Source organism: Macrosteles quadrilineatus, unplaced genomic scaffold, assembly GCF_028750875.1.
Source record: "Macrosteles quadrilineatus isolate MER2022 unplaced genomic scaffold, UCM_ALF_1.0 Scaffold_3__2_contigs__length_128488019, whole genome shotgun sequence".
Classification (NCBI taxonomy): domain Eukaryota; kingdom Metazoa; phylum Arthropoda; class Insecta; order Hemiptera; family Cicadellidae; genus Macrosteles; species Macrosteles quadrilineatus.
In genome coordinates this window covers 54,392,606-54,413,296 of record NW_026542596.1, presented here as the reverse complement: position 1 = coordinate 54,413,296, position 20,691 = coordinate 54,392,606, and the positions used below count along the sequence as shown (strand labels likewise).

General features: G+C 34.4%; 2 protein-coding genes across 5 annotated transcripts in view; both read left to right on the top strand.

Moving 5' to 3' along the window:
* The window catches only part of LOC128989660 (uncharacterized), a 36,959-nt gene extending 19,523 nt beyond the window's left edge, over positions 1-17,436 (top strand). For both annotated transcript variants that reach the window (XM_054411626.1, XM_054411624.1), the window contains 6 exons: positions 888-1,004; positions 2,389-2,463; positions 3,131-3,247; positions 11,044-11,279; positions 12,069-12,220; positions 13,625-17,436. In XM_054411626.1, coding sequence (XP_054267601.1) covers positions 888-1,004; positions 2,389-2,463; positions 3,131-3,247; positions 11,044-11,279; positions 12,069-12,220; positions 13,625-15,938 — 3,011 coding nt within the window. In that variant the 3' untranslated portion in view covers positions 15,939-17,436. The remainder of the gene's footprint in view (positions 1-887; positions 1,005-2,388; positions 2,464-3,130; positions 3,248-11,043; positions 11,280-12,068; positions 12,221-13,624) is intronic.
* A 1,794-nt stretch (positions 17,437-19,230) lies between these two features.
* The window catches only part of LOC128990885 (zinc finger protein 239-like), a 172,285-nt gene continuing 170,824 nt past the window's right edge, over positions 19,231-20,691 (top strand). For all 3 annotated transcript variants that reach the window (XM_054413523.1, XM_054413524.1, XM_054413522.1), the window contains exon 1: positions 19,231-19,383. The gene's annotated coding sequence lies outside the window, so the exon portion shown is untranslated. The remainder of the gene's footprint in view (positions 19,384-20,691) is intronic.

Genomic DNA, 20,691 nt, shown 5'->3' with positions numbered 1-20,691 from the left:
TAAGGATAGTTGCATTCAACTAGTAGCCCTAAGCACAATGATTTCAATAATTTAATATGGATATATCAAATGTGGCAATTTTTTTTATTTTATACTAAGCTATTAATATTTTACTAAAAACCCCACTTTATTACCCTCCCTGTAGCAGAAAACCTAGGTACTCTTAAACCAAATGTTAATGTTGGGTACCCTTAAATAACTTATAGTGAAAAATTATTTAATAGTGAAAATCAAATCAGGCAAATGGAAACTTGCTTAGTCTGCAGGTTTTCTACGCTGGGGGTATTTTTTCATTCATCTGGTTATAATACGACTCAGTTGAGCTCCTTTCTAATAATTGTGATTCAGTGAATTTTTATTGTTAAATGCCCATCATAAAATTAAAGTTTTCATGATTAAGTTATGTATTTGAATGAATGTATGTATAAAAAAAAATTGAAAATAGTATAATTTTTAAGGTGGAAATGATTTGGATTAGTCTATCAGTAATTTGAAATCAATTCCTTTAAATATATGGATTGTCCTCCATTTTCCTCAGTGAGTAACAAGGGTTGTGTAACTCGTTCTAAATGGTTGTTCCTCAACAGAGCCTTGTGGTTTTTTATTTTGTCCAATGTAAAAACTACACAATCGTTCTGAAGCGTCAAATTTCTGTCAATTTCAAATTTATTTGTGTTGAATATCTTCTTTTTGTGGATGCAGTATTTTACTCATGATGTTCTGTGTCTTGAAGGCTATTGATAGGCCTACATACTTCTTACTTCTTGAATTTGTTACAAGTTTTTACTTGCAATATGCAGGGTTTACTGCAATACAGGGTGATATTTTACTACTTTGTTCATCAAGCAATTTATATAGTATAATTAATTGCTGATGTTGTTTTGAAGGAGCCACACCTCAGAAGTCCTCAAGAAATTTTACTACAGACTATGCTTTATTAAGTTTGGACGAACAACCTACAATTCAAAAAGATGAAACCGTCTACAGAGCTAATCTTCATAAAGGTGAGATTTTACTACTGTGTTAATTCATAGTAAGTGAACACTAATAGTTAATGAATTTCAACTAGTGATAACAAAAGGAATAAATAACCTCTTCATAAGGCCTAGCATTTTACATGCTATCGCTAGTATACAAATGTAAGCAAAAGAAAGTAAATTTATCATGGTCACTCCATATGGATAAATTGTTACATAAAATTTCCTCGGGTTTATTTGCCTTAAGAAATCTGTCAAAATTTTGTTCCCTTGAGATATTGCTTAAGGTTTATGCACATATCAACTCACACATTACATTTGGTATTGAGTTATATGGAGCTACAAGTAATCAAAATTTACAAAGTATTCTAATCCTTCAAAAAAGGGCAATAAGAATCATGTTAAATCTGGATGATGAAGAATCGGCCAAAAAATATTTTCCTAAATTAAAAATTCTAACCGTTTACAGCTCATATATATTGCACACTATTATGCATGTGAGGGCTTCTGAAGACAAGGTGCCACTGCTGGGGGATAATCATAGATATAATACTAGGCATAAAAATTATCCATCCGTAACACAACACAAACTGGAGTTTTATAACAAGAAACCAACAGCTGCAGGTATTAGGTTTTTGTACCATCTACCAAAAGAAATATTTGATATAAAAAACATTAGGTCTTTTAAAAAAAAACTTAAATTGTTACTAATTTGATAGAGCATTTTACTCATTTGAAGAGTTTTACAACATGTAATTACATTAATTAAATTTTCCTGTTTTATTTAGTTTAACCAAGTATTTTTAATTAGTAATAAGCTGTTTTGACGCCATTCTGTATTTATGCATATATTTCATGTAGGTATATAATGTATAAATCTTGAATAAAGCTTTTCTGATTCTGATTCTGATTCTGTAATGAAATACACACACTATTTTATATGTCTATTCATATAGTGTAAAAAGTTACAAGACAAATAATATTCATAATAAAAGTTACGATGGCAATCGTTTTGAACAAGTCACGCCAATCTTCATCAGGCCAGTATTCAGAGATTGTGAGAATCAAAATAGCTTCCTTATTAAAATACTACCAATCGCAGGAAGCACAAGGATCAGTTTGCTGCAGTATTGAAGCTGCTGACGGTCTTGAGTCACACATCAGGGGTTTAGAGTTACACTTGTATTTTATTAGTTGGTTACTTTAACACAATAAACCACAAAACTAAAGGTTGGTGAGTAGTGTCCATTGTTATGCAAACGCAAGTCAGAGAAATTTGTGGCCAAGACTGCCATGAAAACAAAAATAGTTATTATTAGGTAGTTTTAGGTTCAGGAGTTATTCGGTTACACCTTTATGTTTGTGTCTGGTTTTACTTAAATATACTTCCATATTTATTGTTTCTTTTCAGATGATACCCAACAAAATAGAACACAACAAAATGAAACTCAGAAATCAAATTTGCCAGGAGCAGTACCGACAGGAGGTAATTTGAGATGTTAAATCATCATCTATAAGTGAATTGAATAAATGAAACAGCTCAAAGTGAAATTAGTCCAATGTATTAGTGGAGCTTTTCTGTAACATTTTTTTCCACCTTCGCTACTTAACCGACTTTTAAAATTTAATTGTAGGTAAATATAAAGCTTATGATCGAGTGTATAAGCAAATGGTAATCGAGAGGTAATTTCCTTTAGGGCGTTTCATCCCCCTATCCTTTGATTAAGTTCTAAAGGGCGCTTTCAAAGGTTCAGGCGATGATGACCAACTTGCTTTATAATGATTGTGAATTGTAATTCAACAGCTGATTACCAAGGGTACGTATATGGTTGAGTAATTAATTCAGGGGCAGAATCTTTTAAATGCTATTTTTAGCTGACAGTAACCAAGACTTGCTCTCACCACTCTGGACTATGTCACAGTGCAATCCCATACTACTAAACAGCATGCAACACAATAAGACTCTAGTTTACAACTTTCTTTTGGCAATTTTTATAAAATGCTGTCATGGAATGTTTATCCTGATACAGTCAAGTCTGTGTTTACTGGAGTCTGGTTTAGTGTGAGGGTTTGTTGTAATTAGTTGTGAACGTTGTGATATATTTCTACTAGGTTTATTCAGCAATATTCTATTATTACTGATATTTTTGCAGGAGCCTCGCCTCAGAGGTCAGCGAGACATACCACTGGGGACTTTACATTATCAAATTTATCTGAGAAACACGTAATTCAAAAAGACGAAATCTTCTACAGAGTTAACTTTAACAAAGGTGAGTTTTTACTTATATGTTAACTGTTAACTCATTAGGGAAGGACCATATAAATTAATTTTAGGGAAGGTCCGCAATTAATTTTACTGAATTTGTAGACATTTACTCTTAAGTGTTATAGAAAGAAAATCTTAAGTAATAAATAAATAATTCTTTCACCATTTTGTTCATAATAAGATTGTCTACAAAAATGTGCTAATTGGATAATCAAAGTGTAAAATTAAAATTACAAAAAAAAAAAAAATTAAATATTATTTTTAAATAGTCTAAACTTTATTTACTAATTTCAAGATTAAGGGTCCGCCCTGTGAGTAACAGTATAAGCGTAAATACATGTTTTGAGTGATATGAGACGTTTCTTTTATTTACTTTCCGTAAATTAATAACACGTAGGCTACAATGCTGGTCAAGAAGTTATTATAGAATTATTACTTTACAATTTTAAAATCAGAGACGCATAGATTGTTCTTTGTTTTGTAAAACCCCACTCATTGTTTTTTACTAGCATGTATGGGTAGTTTACAAAGGCAGTTGCCGTGAACGTCTGCAAGCGCTTCTCGTGGCACTGTTCAATGGCGCAACATCTACTGAAGTCCTAGCTGAGATTTTCCGAGTCGATGTCCGCGGACCCTTAATGCAGACACCAAATGACACTATTACAGTAGAGTCCCCCAAACTCGGCGTAATGTGGACTGGAAGGGTGCCGAGTTTGTGAAATGCCGGGTTATCGGGAACTAGGGTTAAAAATAAAAACAATACAATTTTTAAGCTATTTAACCGCCTTTTTTTATTAATATTTATATTAAAAGTCAGTATTAAGTCATCAGATATGGTACAACAAATCCTTGGTACGAGTTGTGAATGATTTGACTTGAGCTGGCTTGAGTCCATGTTTAACTCGGACTAAAAAAATCACTAATTTTTTGAGCCAGATGATGGCCGAGTTATCCTGACTGCCGGGTTATCGAGTGCCGAGTTAGCGGAACTCTACTGTATCATTAAGTTCAATTAATTCCCCACGTAGAAATATCACAAGTTGTTTACTTTTATAAATAATAACATAGAAAAAAGATTTTGTCTTAGACTTTACCGTAGGTCATTTTGGGGATAGCCTACCTGAAGCAGTTAGAGTAGGCCTTGAAATTCCCTCATTGTTTGACCAACATCCTCAATCCAATCAACCTATTTTGAAAACCAAAATTTGCTTCATCACCACTAGGCCTACTTTCATCTTTTTTTGTAACCAACGATAGTAAATCGGTGTACTGTTTTTGCGATTTTGTCTTCCTCACTGACAAAATCACTATCACAATCTAGTTCATCATCACTGTTCAGGAAACAATCAATTTTAGAAGTACGCAAATTATCTACACTTATGATAATTATCTATAACTACTTCATACAATAAAAAACAATAACAAAATATATAGTTAATCAAATAAAATAAAATATTTCTTTATCGCCAGTTAACATATTTACATGCATGGCTTGCGTCACATATTTAGTATATTTCGCATATATATATATATATATATATATATACTAGCGGAATACCCGTGCTTCGCTACGGAAACTTTCAGATTGGTTGTTATTTTTAATAAATTAGTGTTCAAGTTCCAACAGCCTTCAGTCAACAATTCAGCTCCAATGGATGTCATATTAAAGCAGCTATTATAATGTCACACCCGGTCCATAAAGTGTGTATGCTCAGGGTGGTTGCCCATGACCAGGTATAAAGGTTTAGGTAGGTACTGCAAAGGTAGTAGCTATACTTTACCAACATTGCAGTACATGCCCTGTGTTTATTCTTTCCATTTTAAGGCTTCGCAGAACTTACATTATTTGAACGTCATGTTACCTATCGCCACTGAGCTATCTCCTTCATAGTCTATTTTCGGATGATACCTATGTCATTGTTGATAGATGTTTCACCATCCATTGAATCTTTGGCAAATGTATTTCAGAATGAGTTTGTTTATACCTTTTGCTTGCGTTCTTTGCCTGCTTTTTCCTTTTACGCCGTTTACTACTTAATGTATTTTGTTGAGATTCCGGATTCGGCTGACGATTGGCAGAAACAGGCTCTTTTTGTGGCTCTAAAACGTAGAAGTGCCCACTAGACAGGGGTTGTGTCAATTTGAGTCTTTTCACGGGATTACGTTCATCACCAAACTTGACATATAATTCACACTATTCCGATAAACCTCGAAAACAAATTTGAAAAGTTGTGAAGCTACAACCTACCAAAGGTAAATGGCTTAGACATTTAATAGAAGTATTCCCTGTAATTGAGGTAATTAGTCCCGTCACTGTTATATAGAATAAGATTGAGAAGTAGTCCCAGTTCCTCACATTTTCAACAATTACTTCACACACAGTTATTAGTGTGTGTATGTGTGTAAGGTAATGATAAATGAGAGTGAAGTAAATAAACACGCTTCATATCCTCTGATCACTAAAATTATTAACTTAAAATATTAACTGTCTACTTTCATTTCCCAGACATTATGTTTTAGGAAATAAACCATACAAATACAATATGTTTTTATAAACATTTTAGAAAAAAGAAAGTCAATAAGTTATTAATGAATTACGCACTTAAAAAAAACTCCTTATTCACACACTATCAAAAATTATTTATCAAACAAACTTCCTCTTTTATAAATATAAAAATAGCTAATAATGCTAAAAATTTAGACAATTAATAGTGCTGCACCCTGTTGATACATTTTGAAACCTTTTAATGATATTGACCATCACAGAATCAAATTGTTTAGTTGAAACAGCTGTTAAGATTCTTTAATTCCATTTAAATATGAGTACTCATAAGGTTAACATGGGAAACTCCAGAGCCACTGGGGAGGAGCCCTTTTGACGGATCTGAACCAAACTTCACAAAAACCATCCTTGAATAATGCTTAATAATGCCTGAAAGTTTCATTACAATCTGTCGAGAAGTTTTGGAGTCCATAACGTTCAAATATATATATATACAAACTTCCTCTTTTATAAATATAGATATACTAGTGGCTTGTAGGGACATAAGTCCCTAAAAAGCTGAAATGTAAAACAACATATTGCAATTCCGGTATTTAAACAAACTCAGAATAACATTATCTATGTGTCAGAATAGGCATCCCTACACCATATCTTTTGTGTAAAAACCAGTTTGTTGTTCTTCTTTGTTTGCTTTTGTTGTTGTCATTTTCAATAAATAATCACTCCAGTGGTTTAACATGAACCACAAACATATCATGAGCAGCAAACATATCATTGTTTGTGAATAAATACTGGTTTACTAAGGTAGCTGTTGTCTTGTGGTTAATGAGGATAAATAAAAGCTTCCCTGTTTGGAATTTTAAAAATTAATTGGAGGTTCGCCTTCAGATGAATTGAAGACGCCTGCAATTTCATCTGCAGTAGGCTTATTATACCTACGACGATCCATATTTATGCTGTCTACAAACCTAAGTTCTAATTCACTGTCACCTTGTACAACCATTTCTTCCGAAGCTCTTTTGTAAATTTGTGCAAATGGATTTTCTAATAGAATTTCAGCTAGTTTTGACAATATTTCAGGTTTTAAGTCACTATTTTCTCGACGCCTTTGACGAATTTCTGTTGCTGTTGATGTGTCAATAATGTACAATTGGCCATACACGGGGTCTTCATCATGTTGAGGCAGCAAATCTGAGATTGAACGATAAATCTGTCCTTGAATTTTGAAACAGTATGGTCCTTTTCCTGGAATATCTTTCTTACTGGCTGAAAAATAAGCAAAAGCCATCGCACTGTTGTATTGTCGAATGAATTTATACAGTTGTGGGCTCTCTTCAAACAAATTTTTAAGTTCTACATTAGTTTTTGGCTGAGGAAGGTTAATAAGTCCGTTATGGCAACATGTCATAATACCCCCGCCGCAGCAAACCTGCAGACTAAGCGAATTTCCATTAGCCTGATAGGATTTCACATTAAAATGCCTCCTTAAAAATATCATATTTATTCCCTATTTAAATAGAATTAGTTTAACACTTAGGTTTGCTGCAACAAGGAGGGTAAAAAGGTGTTTTTTTTATGTTAATAGTTTAGTAAGAAATGAATGTATTTTCCAAATTCGATCAAAATATGTTCATAAACAAGTAAACTACAACAGTTGACTTATTCCCCATAAGAATAACATAGGGATTTTAAATTGACAATTTTTTGGAATTTTCTCCGTAACCATTAGGCGCACAATAACGCTTCAATATACTAAATTATTTGTTTTTTTAAGCTCTTCAAAATGGTTTGGAAATAAAGTGTCAAATTTTGTGTTTTTAGGGTCAAAAATGGGAAAAACCTATTTTTACCCCATAAAACCCCCCATAAACCCCCGTTCCCATAGTCCGATCATGCTGGTTCGCGAACTCGTTCGAATAAATGTAGGTTTACACGTTTGTACCAAATTTCATCAAAATTGGATCATTTTTGCTTGAGTTATCGTGCTGACGGACACATATATATCTAATATATAAAATTCTCGTGTCACAGTGTTTGTCTGCAAACTCCTCCGGAACGACTTCACCGATCGTTATGAAATTTGGTGTGTAAATTCTGTAGGTATGCGAATCGGACGTAAACTATTTCCCGTTTCGAAATTCTTAAAAGGGCTCCGCCCCAGTGGCTCTGGAGTTACCCATGTTAACCTTATGAGAAATGGAATTAATGAATCTTAACAGCTGTTTCAATTAAACAAGTTGGTTCTGTTCTATGATGTTCAATAGCATTAAAGTTACAAGGATTACCAACAGGGTGCAGCACTATTATTTCTTTTACATTTATGACAACAGCTAATTTGCAACCAAAAGGTGAGTGAGCGTAGCGAACGAACTTCAACCTGGAGGTGAGTTAGCGTAGCGAACGAGCTAACCTGAAGGCAAGTGAGCGCAGCGAACGAGCTCCAACCTAAAGGTGAGTGAGCGTAGCGAACGAGCTCCAACCCAAAGGTGAGTGAGCGTAGCGAACGAACTTCAACCTGGAGGCGAGTTAGCGTAGCGAACGAGCTAACCTGAAGGCAAGTGAGCGCAGCGAACGAGCTCCAACCTAAAGGTGAGTGAGCGTAGCGAACGAACTTCAACCAGGACGTGATTGAGCGATGCGAACGAGATCATCTTGAAAATTAAACGTAACGGTACTTTCTTTCCATTGGTCTGTCTTAGGGGAAACCTATAACTTAGGCGATACGAAGTCGCCGGGTCAGCTAGTATATATATAAATATATAAATATATATATATATATATGAATTTGAACGGATGGTGTTTTTGGCCTCTAGGGACCTCAAAATGAAAAAATCGGTCCCGGGTCCAGGTCTTACCATGAGTACTACGGTAATAGCTTATTCCCTATATGGGAAATTCGCTAAAATGATTATTCGTTAGTTCTTCTCTAAAATGAAGAGCACTACATTGAATGCACTCTTGGTCCAGTAATCCTGCATCATGGATATTTACATTTCTCTCGTCTACCATGGGCACAGAAAATGTACTACTATAACCCAGAATGCCAACCGCATGGTAAAAAGCATTAAGCGGTTTGAGAGAGCTTTGCCTGTCAATCCGTAGGCAGCGCCACCAGCGTTGCTATGCTATTGCATGGCAACGCTGGTGGCGCTGCCTACGGATTGACAGGCAAAGCTCTCTCAAACCGCTTAATGCTTTTTACCATGCGGTTGGCATTCTGGGTATAGTAGTACGTTTTCTGTGACCATGGGTCTCCTAAAAAGGGGTTGTAACATATCTTGATTAAGTTCGTCATTATCTATATATATATATACTTATTTAATACGCAAGCAGGATTTTTGTGACAATTACTCCTCCGAAACTACTGAACCGATTGACATGTTTTTGGTGTCATTGGAAAGAGCGTAACGTGAAGTTGTGCAGGAAACTTTCTTTTTAGGGAAATAATTAAAGAGTGAGGCTCTGGGGCCCTTTAAAGTTTCGTATTTCTCCATAAGATTAACATGGGAAACAAATATTGTTTTGAAACTCCAGCTGTTGTAAGAAATTAAATATTAATAATTGGTCTCCATGGAAGCGTGAGAAAATTCACAATGTTTACATTTGCTTTGACATTTAAATGTAAACAACCAGAACTGTCAAATGCCTATTTCACAATTTTAGACAGCTGATAAAAAAAATTAAAACAACTATGTGGTAGGTTTATTTAATCTTAAACTTTGTGATAGATTATTTATTATAAATCTATTTCAATGATTATGAAACAGATTTTTCCCATTGCGAAGGAAAAATTAATAGTGAGAAGAAAAACATACGTTAATTGTAAACAGTCCATGTGTAAATTATCTACGTTGTATTAAAAATGTGAATAGTTTTGGATGTTGGTTTCTGTTTAATGATATAAGTTATTAGTTAAATTTTTACTTAATTGGTACTTTATAAAAGCTGACAGCTTTTTTACGTTGACTTAAATTGTAAGCAATTCCCGTCCATGGGCAGTTTGATTGTTAAAAATTTACCCTTTAAACTGGAATAGGACTGTTATGTAAATTGTGAGTATTTCCATTGATTAATAATCTTTTAGTTGGCTCTTTTAAAATCATTGGAAATTATGACAATTCTTAGTTTTTAAACAAGTAATTTGATTATAAATAACTCCTGTACTTCTTTGCAATTGCTCGATTTCGAGCAACATGTACACTAGTCTACTCTTGCTCTTCTACGCGCACTGTCATTCCTATGAACAGCTCCCCGCCTTTGTGGTCTTCCACTGGCGTTCATATTAATTACAGTACTTATAATGAAAAGAATATATATCCAGCAGCCTACATACCAAAACATCTTGAATCCCTGGTGATTTTATAAAAGTATGATCGAATATGATTACTCTACGTTGTATATTCACTGCACTAAAAAAATATTTACTTACGAAGGAATGCAAATACACCATTTTAGAACCAATAACATTTGTAGGTTATTTTAGTTGTATATATTAACACAACCTTAACCTTAAAATGTGTAGAAATACAAAGAAAACAACATCATTTAAAATAAACTTGAACATATGATTTAAAAATAAAAACAAAATAGAAGTTAGATTTAATTTCGACTCTTTGATTATTTATACAGAATATTTATTCTATGTCGTTTATTCCTTTAACACGACAATAACGTAAAAGCATGAAAAAATGAAACTTGAGTATATGATTTAAATATAAACAAAGAATGCAGACGTTTTTCCGATTAATCTTCAAGATTTCAGTTTTATTATAGTATAATTTCATAGTTGACTGGCTAAAAGTAAACCAAATGCGTGTATTGATCACTGTTTTCAAGATATAGCACGATCAGCTGTATTGAAGTAAACAGAAATCAGCAGTAAATGACTTCTGTTTTAATTTCAAAAGATGTAAACAAATTAAACCCCATGTTGTTTTAATGGGAAATGTTTTATTCTGTTGTGAATTTATGGTAAAAAAATAAGAAAAATGAATAGTTTTCCCTCAAAATTCACGTCAAGACCTTTAAAATAAGACCCCTCCCATCCTTCTACGGCCATCCAGTCACTCACAATTTCTTTACAAAAATTTGACTTACGGAATTATATATATAGATAGTGTTAGTATATTTTGTATTTCGTTACTAGTCTGGAAAATTATGAGACAGAGTTTATTTATGGTAATTGATCAAGTTTTTACTTTTATACAATGCTATCACTATATCACCAGATTAAGGTGGTAAAGCAAATAGGCTAGGTTATGTTTATTCATGCTATTTATTTTTACCCTTCCCTACAGAACACAAGAGCATAGAGAAGTTTCGTCTGCACTGCACAGTGTGTGACGAGCACCTGGGTACGTCCAGTGTGGCGTGCCGTCGCAAGGTGCGCTTCCACAGTGTCCTGGGTGTGCTTGTGTGCACCACCTGTTACGACAAAACGTACAGAGCTCCTGCTGATACTTGTCTGTGGTGTGCAAAGGCGATGATGAACAGTGTGAAAACTTGTTCTAAGTGTCGTAAATTGTTTTGCGAGGTGAGTGTTTCTTGTAGTTGAAATTCTTAATTCCTTGTAAAAATTTATGAGCCTTTCTGTTTTGAAGTCGGTATCACACATGGCAGTTAATACTTTTATAGGTTTCCTTTTGATCTACTTCTTGAGAAATGAGGGATAGCAGAAAGGTATGACGAAGAATTAGACCAGACTAACAAACACAAGTAGACTTCTCATCCCATTGTAAAATTTGAAGCTCGTATTTTGTGTCTAGTTCATGTTGGGGACACTGGTCGCCAGTGCAAACAAAATTTTGTTTCCATTATTTTAGTGTTAATTTCATAATTTGTGCCTTACCGTTTGGTTTTATAACTAGGGGACGAGTTATTGTTTATGATAAGATCGTTTTACTTGGTTAAACGAGGTTTTAATTAACTGAAATATTAAGAAACAAATTGTAGGCCTAAACAAAAACACAATCCTAGCAGCTGTACGTCCAAACAGCTTTATAAAATGTATTTTCATTACTCTTTGTACAAAAAAGCTAATTTCAGTACAGCTAAGATTTTAAAAATTGTCACCCAAATCTGTCGGAACATATAATTTTGCCTGTTTTAAACATAACATTTCCGATCAAAGCTATTATTTACCTATCTTAAACAAACCAGGTTTTTTTTTATGTGAAATATTGTTCAAACAATAATTTTTCTGCAAAAACTGTAAATGAGATTGAAATTGTTTTTGTTCAGTAATTAATACGCACCTAGGTGGCGTCCCCATCTCAATGATTGATAATTGATAATTGAATTGATAATTGATGGTGGTTTCTAGAGATGTATGCAGCGGAACTTTGGGCCTGTGTTTGCTTCAAAATTATTGGAAAATACAACTCTTTGGGTATGTTTTGTATGTGACATAAAACAGCTGTGGCCTCACCGAGCCATCGCCTACTTCCTCTTCCGCCATTACCGTTATATGAAGAGGTATGTACACACCAAACTAAGGAGTAGATAGTTTCTTTACTAAATTAACATTGAAATGTTAAATGTATTTTATTTTATAACAACTAGAGATAAGTAAATGGGAAACTCCCAGCACTAATTACGGAATGGCAGAGTCACCGGGTATCTTACAATACACTGTAAATATTCAGTTTGGGTAGAGTTAGCAAACAAGCTTGTTACCTGCTTGTAGCCTCTAGAGCTGATAAGCCAGACGTTGTTAGTTCAATGCTTGTCGCTTGCACCGTCTTATCTCCACCACTAGATTACCTATGTGACTTATACCTAAACCCCAAAGTTGGGCGTTAAAACCCCACCTATCATTAATGGATTTTATCTTAGTGATAATTCCTCAACCCTCTAGTCATGGAACCTTCTAGGCCTAGCTTGAAGTAATATGCAAAATGGTTCCAGGATCTAGGATGTGGGGAGACGGGGCAGTAAAAAAATAGCTCAATGGTTAAAAAATAACTTCTTTGTCTTTGGGTCATTCTACACATCAGGTTTTACCAGTTTTCTGGGTAGTTGACTCATTGCAATAATTTTTCTACAAGCCAAACTAGCTTTTTCAATTTAGAAAATACTATCACAAGGTTTTTGTGCCTTGACTGTCTTGGATTGTTGAAGGTAATATCTCAAGGAATAAGGTTTAGTTCTTGGTTTTAAGGGGGGAATTTTTACTACACATTGTTTGGACTAAAAAACAAATTTTTGTGCATGGGTATTCTAATAGGTTTGATACAAGTACACACAAAAAATTAAAAATGAATTACATACTGTAGGATTTTAAAAGTTATTTATTAAGTCATAACTCATAAACTAATTGAGAAAAAACATGAGTATAAATAAAAATTTATAGTACTTTCTTTGCTCTTTAAAATGATACATCAAACAATAAAATTGGTTCAGTAGTTAAAAACTTATAAAGGATTTAAAATTCCCATTTTTTCATTTTAACAGCAGTAAACCTTTGTTTAAAACTAAATGAACCTAAAAAAAGTATGTATGATAATTTATTAAAGGATTTTTTTTAAATAATTAATTTTAGCAGCCACTCCCCTTAGTATCGGACCGATACTATCGGTTTTTTTCCCGTCAGTATGTGGGTGTGCTTTGATTAATTCGGCCTGTCAATAATAAGAATTGAGAGGATGTAGGGGGAAGAAAAGTAACCTCCAAATGGATTTCATATGAGCTTCCTCTAATAAACCTCTAATAATATTTTATAGTATTGATAAAATATTTTGGACTTAAAGTTCGCACTTGCAGGTTTTGGTAGTGTAATTGATTTTTACTTTGACTAAAGTTAGGATTTGAATACTCAATGTAAAAGAGTATGCTTGTACTTCATAGTGTTGGTTTCATAGGAATACATGTTGGTTTCAGGAAAAAGTACGAGTTGTCAAAATGCCAACCCTCAGTTCAAGGCCAAGCTGACATTTTCACGGAAGACCTGACATCTTGTTGCAAGGGTAGGACAATAGGACCAAATCCTATATCAAATCCACCATTGCTATCTACTGTTGTAGCTGAAGCTTCTACATCAAATAACTTGATACCTCCAATGATACCCAACTCCTCCGCTATGGCCATAGCCAGTCAGCCATCTTTGTTCCTGATTGGAGATCAGTCGTCCAACTACATCTATGTACAGGCACCAAACAATTTACCCTCAGTAACTCTCAACACTGGAACTCAATATATTCACAATGTTTTTACAGATAGGCCGGCTCTCCCAAATACAATCACTTACCCCCTACCCTCTGAACAACCTGTTTTATCACCCCAGTATCAGATCAACAACCCCAATCCTCTACCCAATTGCCATCCTTCCCCGTATTCTACTGTCACTACAATACCTACACCGCATCAAGAATCATCACCAACAACTCAATCAAATACTTTTCCAGTGAATCCTGGTGAATCTATTCTTCTTAAAGCAGTGGACAACTTTAGGCCCATAATAATGACTTCAAGTGACATTTTGGGAGAAGAAGCTCCGATGTTGATTCCTGATATTGATATTCAAGAAGAAAATGTTGTTGCGAGTCCCTTGATGTCTGCCAGAGAGAGAATCGAACAAAAGCCTATGCCAAAATCTAAAAAACAATCACTTTTAAGAACTGTTCTCATGAGTGAGAGTATTGAATCGATGAAAAGAAATCTGCAGCTATCCTCTGAAACTGATCCATTGTCAGTTAATGGTAATGTAAATACTCCAGTGACTGTACCTTCAACAATAAGTAACGAATGTGAACAGAATATTGAAGAACCAATATTGAAATCAATTATCGAAACAGCGACTGAGCGCCTCATTAATATCCAAAATAATCAAAATTCATCCAATGCCAATAAAAATACTAGTCAACAAAACAGATTTGATAACGCTCCTGTTGATGCAACGATTGATTTGTGTGAAGATGAGGATCCACTTGCTATACCAAAGATAAAGATAAAAACTTTAAAAGAATTGCAAGACCCTGAGATGTTTAGAGGTTTTGAAAATGAAGAATCTGGCTCTGCTATTACCAAACTCTCACCTGAAACTGATAAACCCTCTGATAAAGTAGATATTGATATTACTGATTTAAAACAAGGAATCATAGAGACATCAAGATCCTTAATAGGTACCCAGAAAAAGTTTAAAGAGTTGGCAAAGATAATCTCCAGTAATCTCCTTTACAAACCTGATCAGGCTGCTGAATTAATTACTCAATTCCACGATATCCTAAAGACTTGCTATGCAGAACTAGATCAGATTGATAAGAATGTTAGACAGAAATTTGGGCATTTGACCTCAGGCAATGCCATTGCTTCAATACTGCAGTCAGTGAGGAAACCTGAAGAAGTTGCTAATCCTGTGGTGCAAAAAAAGAAGAGAGGAAGAAAACGAAAGCTAAAACATAAGCCAAATGTTGTAGTAACACAGCCCATAGTTGAACAGAATGTCGATGGTAGTATTGAAGATTTTGAGGAACCTCAAAACCATCCCCGAACCGGAAATAAAGTAACAAATAATACTAATGTTGAATCATCGGATATGTTGCCCAGTCATTCAAAAAGGAAGCGTGATTTACTGGTTTTCAACCCTCTAGGAAAGGTTATTTTAGGATCTCCAGAAATAACGGAAGAAGACTTAAGAATGATTCCTGACTCTTCGGATTTAACAGATACAAAACAATCGAAACCGCTTCATAATGAGGTGTATTTGGAGGAAATCAGAAGACGTCAATATTTGGCGCAGAAAATGGCATGGAGGAAGAAGAACATTTGGTTGAGTAGTAAACGGAAAAAGAACAAACATAAGAAACGCTCCTTGCACATCACAAATTCTCCATTGGCATACAATGAAGAAGGATCCTTAGTAAAGAAGTCAAAGAAAAGAAGGAAAAAAATGTTTGACAGTGACAATGAAGATACATTTTATAAACCTACCAACAATCAATACCCCAAGCGTATACGAAGGCCTAGTGGGCTGTCTCCGCCATTGAGAGTATCTGGTAGGAAACATCCGTCTACTCTCTTAGCTCAACTGAACACAGCTTCTGTTTTGAAACCGTGTAGTGTAGTGATTGAGAAGTTAGACTCTAAGTTTGTTGAGTTGATGGTAAGAAGAGGAAAGAAGTCAAATATTTCTTATGAGCCGGTATTCAAGTACATTAATTATGAAAGCGATTCCTCGAATACGTCTTCAACCTGACTTAATAAAGGTGTTCCCCTCATAGGTTTACAGCAGTCAAAAGTATAGAAGCAGGCACCACAAATGCCACAACTTCTCAAAAGTGTAGAAATGAAAACCCTATTATTCATCGTTATTTAGTAATAATTTGTTTTCATTAAAAAATGTATCGTATGTTTTCACACAAAACATTCTATTTGTAAATTTTGTATTTATTTTTTATTTTTAATAACCAAACGATTATTGTTTACATTTTTCAATCCTAAATTTAATTAGGCCTGTGAAAGATTTAAAACTATGCAATTAAAAAAACCTATGATCTTTAAATCCCCCTTCCACAGCAAACCTGCAGACTAAAGGAATTTCCATTTGCCTGATTTGATTTTCAGTTTAGTCTAACGAGTACCTAGGTTTTGCTGCTACAAAGTGTATCTTTAATTAAATTATTAATAAATAAAGTAGGTACATGAATTATAAAAAAAAATAGCCTAGCATAAAATAATAAAATTTGCCAAATTTGATCAAAATATTTCAATAAACCATCATTATAGGAATTTTAAAATTTTTTTGAATTTTCTCTGTAACTAATAATCATACAAAAAACTTCAATATGCTAAATTAATGGTTTTTTAAGCTCTTTAAAACGGTCTAGAGAGAAACTGGGATTTTTTTGTTTTTTGAGGGTAAAAAATTAGATAAACCAATTTTTACCCCATAAAACCCCGTTCCCATAGCCCGATCTTGCTGGTTCGGGAACTCATTCAAGTTTATCCCGCATAACACCTCCAAGCCAAATTTCATCGAAATCAGACAAAAATTACTTAAGTTTTCACGTTCACGAACACATATATAAAAATTTGAAAAAATAGTGTTTTTGGCCTCTGGGGACATCATAATGAAAAAGTAAATCGGTCCCGGACCTAGGTCTTACCATGAGACCTACAGTAATAGCTACTTCCCTACAGGGAAATTCGCAAAAACTTTAACCAGGCTAATGTAGGTTTTTACTTTCTCCAATAAATATGTGACCCCCTGAACCCAAAAAAGTGGTTTTCGAAGTGATGTCTGTCCGTGTGTGTCTTCAACTTTTGCGATTTTCCCTATAAAATATCACAGTTACTCCCACCGCTTGCCCATGATAAAGGTTGTGTCCACGAGATTGAACTTAGAGTTACACACAAACATCCATACTTTCACACTTATATGTATTATTATTATTTTTTTATTGTATAATATAATATCTAAAGAGAGATTATATTATCAGTAGCCTAATTTGTGTTTGATCTAAGAGGAAACTGTAGTAATGTAAATGTCTTGCTGATTTCATGCACTAATGAAATTAATGTAAATGAAATGAATGCACTAGCCATTGTGAACCAACTTTATGTAAGTACTAATTTTTGTATATTTTAACTTTATTAATTCTTGTGGTGTATATATGTTGATATCCAAAGAATTTTTTGTTACAATTTGTATTAGTGTAAGTCACGGGAAGATTAGCTTTATTCCCACTGCACATTGTTAGTGTTTTGTCATTTATCAATATATATTACTTTTTTAATTTATAGCGTTTTTTATTCCTAAATGTGTATTTCTGACCAAATTATAAAGTTTTTCTTTCATCGTAAGACTGCACATACCTACTGCTTTGCCACGCTTTGGCTTCATGAACTTAAACTCACATTGCAGTAAGTTAAGAATCGTTTTTAGACTTTGAATCTCTTATCCTGTAAGGTAATGAATTAGAGAATAGTAGTTTACGCATTGATTAGTAAAGATAGTCTTAACCACAAAAGTAAAAATTTAATGTATCATTTGTTATTAAGTCTATTACTTTCCAAAGTTTGTGACTTAATCTACAATATTTTGGAATCTAAAAACCAAATAGAAAACGCCAGTTTATAAAACGGTTGTGGTTTCACATTAAAAACCTATGCCCTGGTTTATTGAATTTAGAAGTTAGCATTCCCTACTATAAAGAAAGCCGGACAGCTATAAGACTTGTACTGGAAATAAGAAACTTATTTTAGAGGGATTTTTTTACTGGAGCCGGAGACCAAAAATAACTACTTATATAATTGGAAAGAACATACAGTACTTTAATTCACTTTATGTTAGGTTGGGTTATCCTATCCATAAATATGTTTGTAAGAATTTCCTCGTTTCATTATGAATCGAAATATACCAGATGAGTCACCACTCAGCTAGGCAGTACACTGACCCAGATACAAGCGGTGGCAGACAGGTGATGCGCACGCTCCGGTTAACGACCTGACCTTAACCAGGTAAGCATTAATTCATCTTCCAAGATGTATAATTCTTGGAAGATGTATAATCAATGGAATAAGGTTCGATAATCGGTAAGGCCGGGGCCACACTCATCTTATCTCGCTGAATTTTTCCACGGGCGTTACCCTTGGGTTTGAGAGATACATTACGGTATATGGGGCAGGCCACACTAGAGTAAAAACGTCCGTGAACGCGTTTGTCAGTCTCGCTGGTAAAACCAGCACAACAACACACGACACAACCATAGATAAAACATACTCATATTTTATCTATGACAACACAGACTAACGGAATTGCACGTGTATTCTCTAACTCTATAACCCGGGGACTTTTCCTTCCACCATGGGGCCATCCGGGTGCGGGAGGCTGTATTTTTATTTCAGGATTAGTTTTGCCAACAATGTCATTTGGAGGCTTCTGATTGGCTGTGGGAACACCATACCAAAACGATACGATGGGACGACATTGGCTTCCGTGGTCCAGTGGAGAGCATCCCGGGCTGATAATATGAAGGTGCCGGGTTCAAATCCCGCTGGTAGCACAAACGTTTTGTCTAAAATGTTTTCATTATCAGCAGGTTTGGTTAGGTTATGAGAGTTTAATTTTATAAATAAAACATTATAAAATTAAATATTTAGCCATTTATATTTTATTTTATGAAAAGAACTATTTTTTTCGATTAAACCTTCATTCGACTTTTTCATTATCAGCAAGTTTGGTTAGGTTATGACAGTTTAATTTTATAATTAAAACATTATAACATTGAATTTGAGGCATTTATGATTTTATTTTATGAACAGAACTATTTTTTCGATCAGTAAACCTATAGTGAATCAGAAGCCTCCAAATGACACTGTTGGCAAAACTAATCCTGAAATAAAAACTGCTACCGGGCGGTGGAATGCCCCGCCGCAATCCATCTGCCAAACCCATGGGAATGGAATGGAATACTGGCAGTAGTTCTTCTTCTCTTCCAGTTCCAAATTCCAATTCTAATTCTGAATTCTGATAATTGAGGTTATGTTATCGGTATGTGTACATACATAGGCTACACGAATTAGAAATGTCCAAAAATGAAACACAAGAAATACTACATAAAAACTGTACCCCATATCTCTACTAGTCCACTATTTATTCATTGCGTGTTGTTTTCAATTAATCTTTTTACATAGTTGAGGTGAGTTAACATTCAATAGCTTGTTGAGAAACAAATTATAGACTAGGCCTAGGTCCTGAGTCTTCATGTCCTATCATCGATAAAGCTACTATGCTTTGCCTTCGTAGGTCTAGAACTTAAATATTAAGAGATCACATTAGAAATTTTCTAATCTGCATAGTAAATAAGAATTTTCTAACATCATTCTACAGTCAAACAAATTTTTAGTTTAGGCCTAAACAATTTTTATTCAATCATCTTTGTGGAGATAGAAACTGGAAACTTTACCTAGGCCCCAATTCAATGCCTAAGTTACATAGGCCCTACTCAGGGGGTTGTCTATGTCAGTGTTATATTTCAGCAGTCCCTCACTATGGGGTGATGTAACACAGTACCGGTAGGCCTACCGGTAACTCTCGTGTTAACTTTAAAGCTTACTCCCAGTCAAGTCGTACACATTTCCAAGATCCCCATAAATGGATCAATGTCAGGTGGTTGAGAGTGTGGTAATAAGTTAGGTTTGTCAGATAGACCTACACTAAGTAGCCTAACTATAAACAGCTGACATTGCTATAGCCTACTGCAGCGGTTCCCAAACTCTGGGTCCACGACCCACCGAGAGCACTTTTAGTGAGTCACGGGTTGAGATAAAAAATAAAAAATATTTTAAAATCTGGACTCGTAATTGGCTGCACTTTACGTCCTACACTCATTCGAATGAAAATATCGATCAATAGGGCCTATATCAATATATCGTTATATATTGTTGATAGCGATATATCGTTTGGTTAGTTAGGTAAGTATAACCTAACCTAACTAACTTAATCAACCGATATATCAAATGAAACAATCAAATAATCAATATTTTAATTCTGTTGAGTTCATTCAAAATAAGTGTAGGACGTAAAGTGCAGCCCCGTAATTTCTACATAGATGGGTTGAGTGGGCTCCAGAAAGAATAAGGTAGTGTAAACTTAGTCACAAATGAGTAAACTTAGTAAGGAACAGGGAAGTAAATTAGGTAAGTTATTGACCATATACTATAAAGTTATGGTAGCCTACCCAATGTTTGGTTGGAGGGGGGTTTGAAGCGATTAGGCCTAACGCTTTAGTTTGGCGATCGCTTAAAATGTCTGAAAAATTTCCTAATTAAAAATTTACAACATTGCCGCAATTGGCAAATGGTCTACTTAGTCTCTTAGCTCATCATCCGTTTTTGGACGAATCTTTATGACGAGGAGATTACATCATGATGTTACCACAAATGCGGGAGATTATCATGACGTCACTGTGATCTTAATAAAGGTTCAAATACCTCTTATTAGGCAA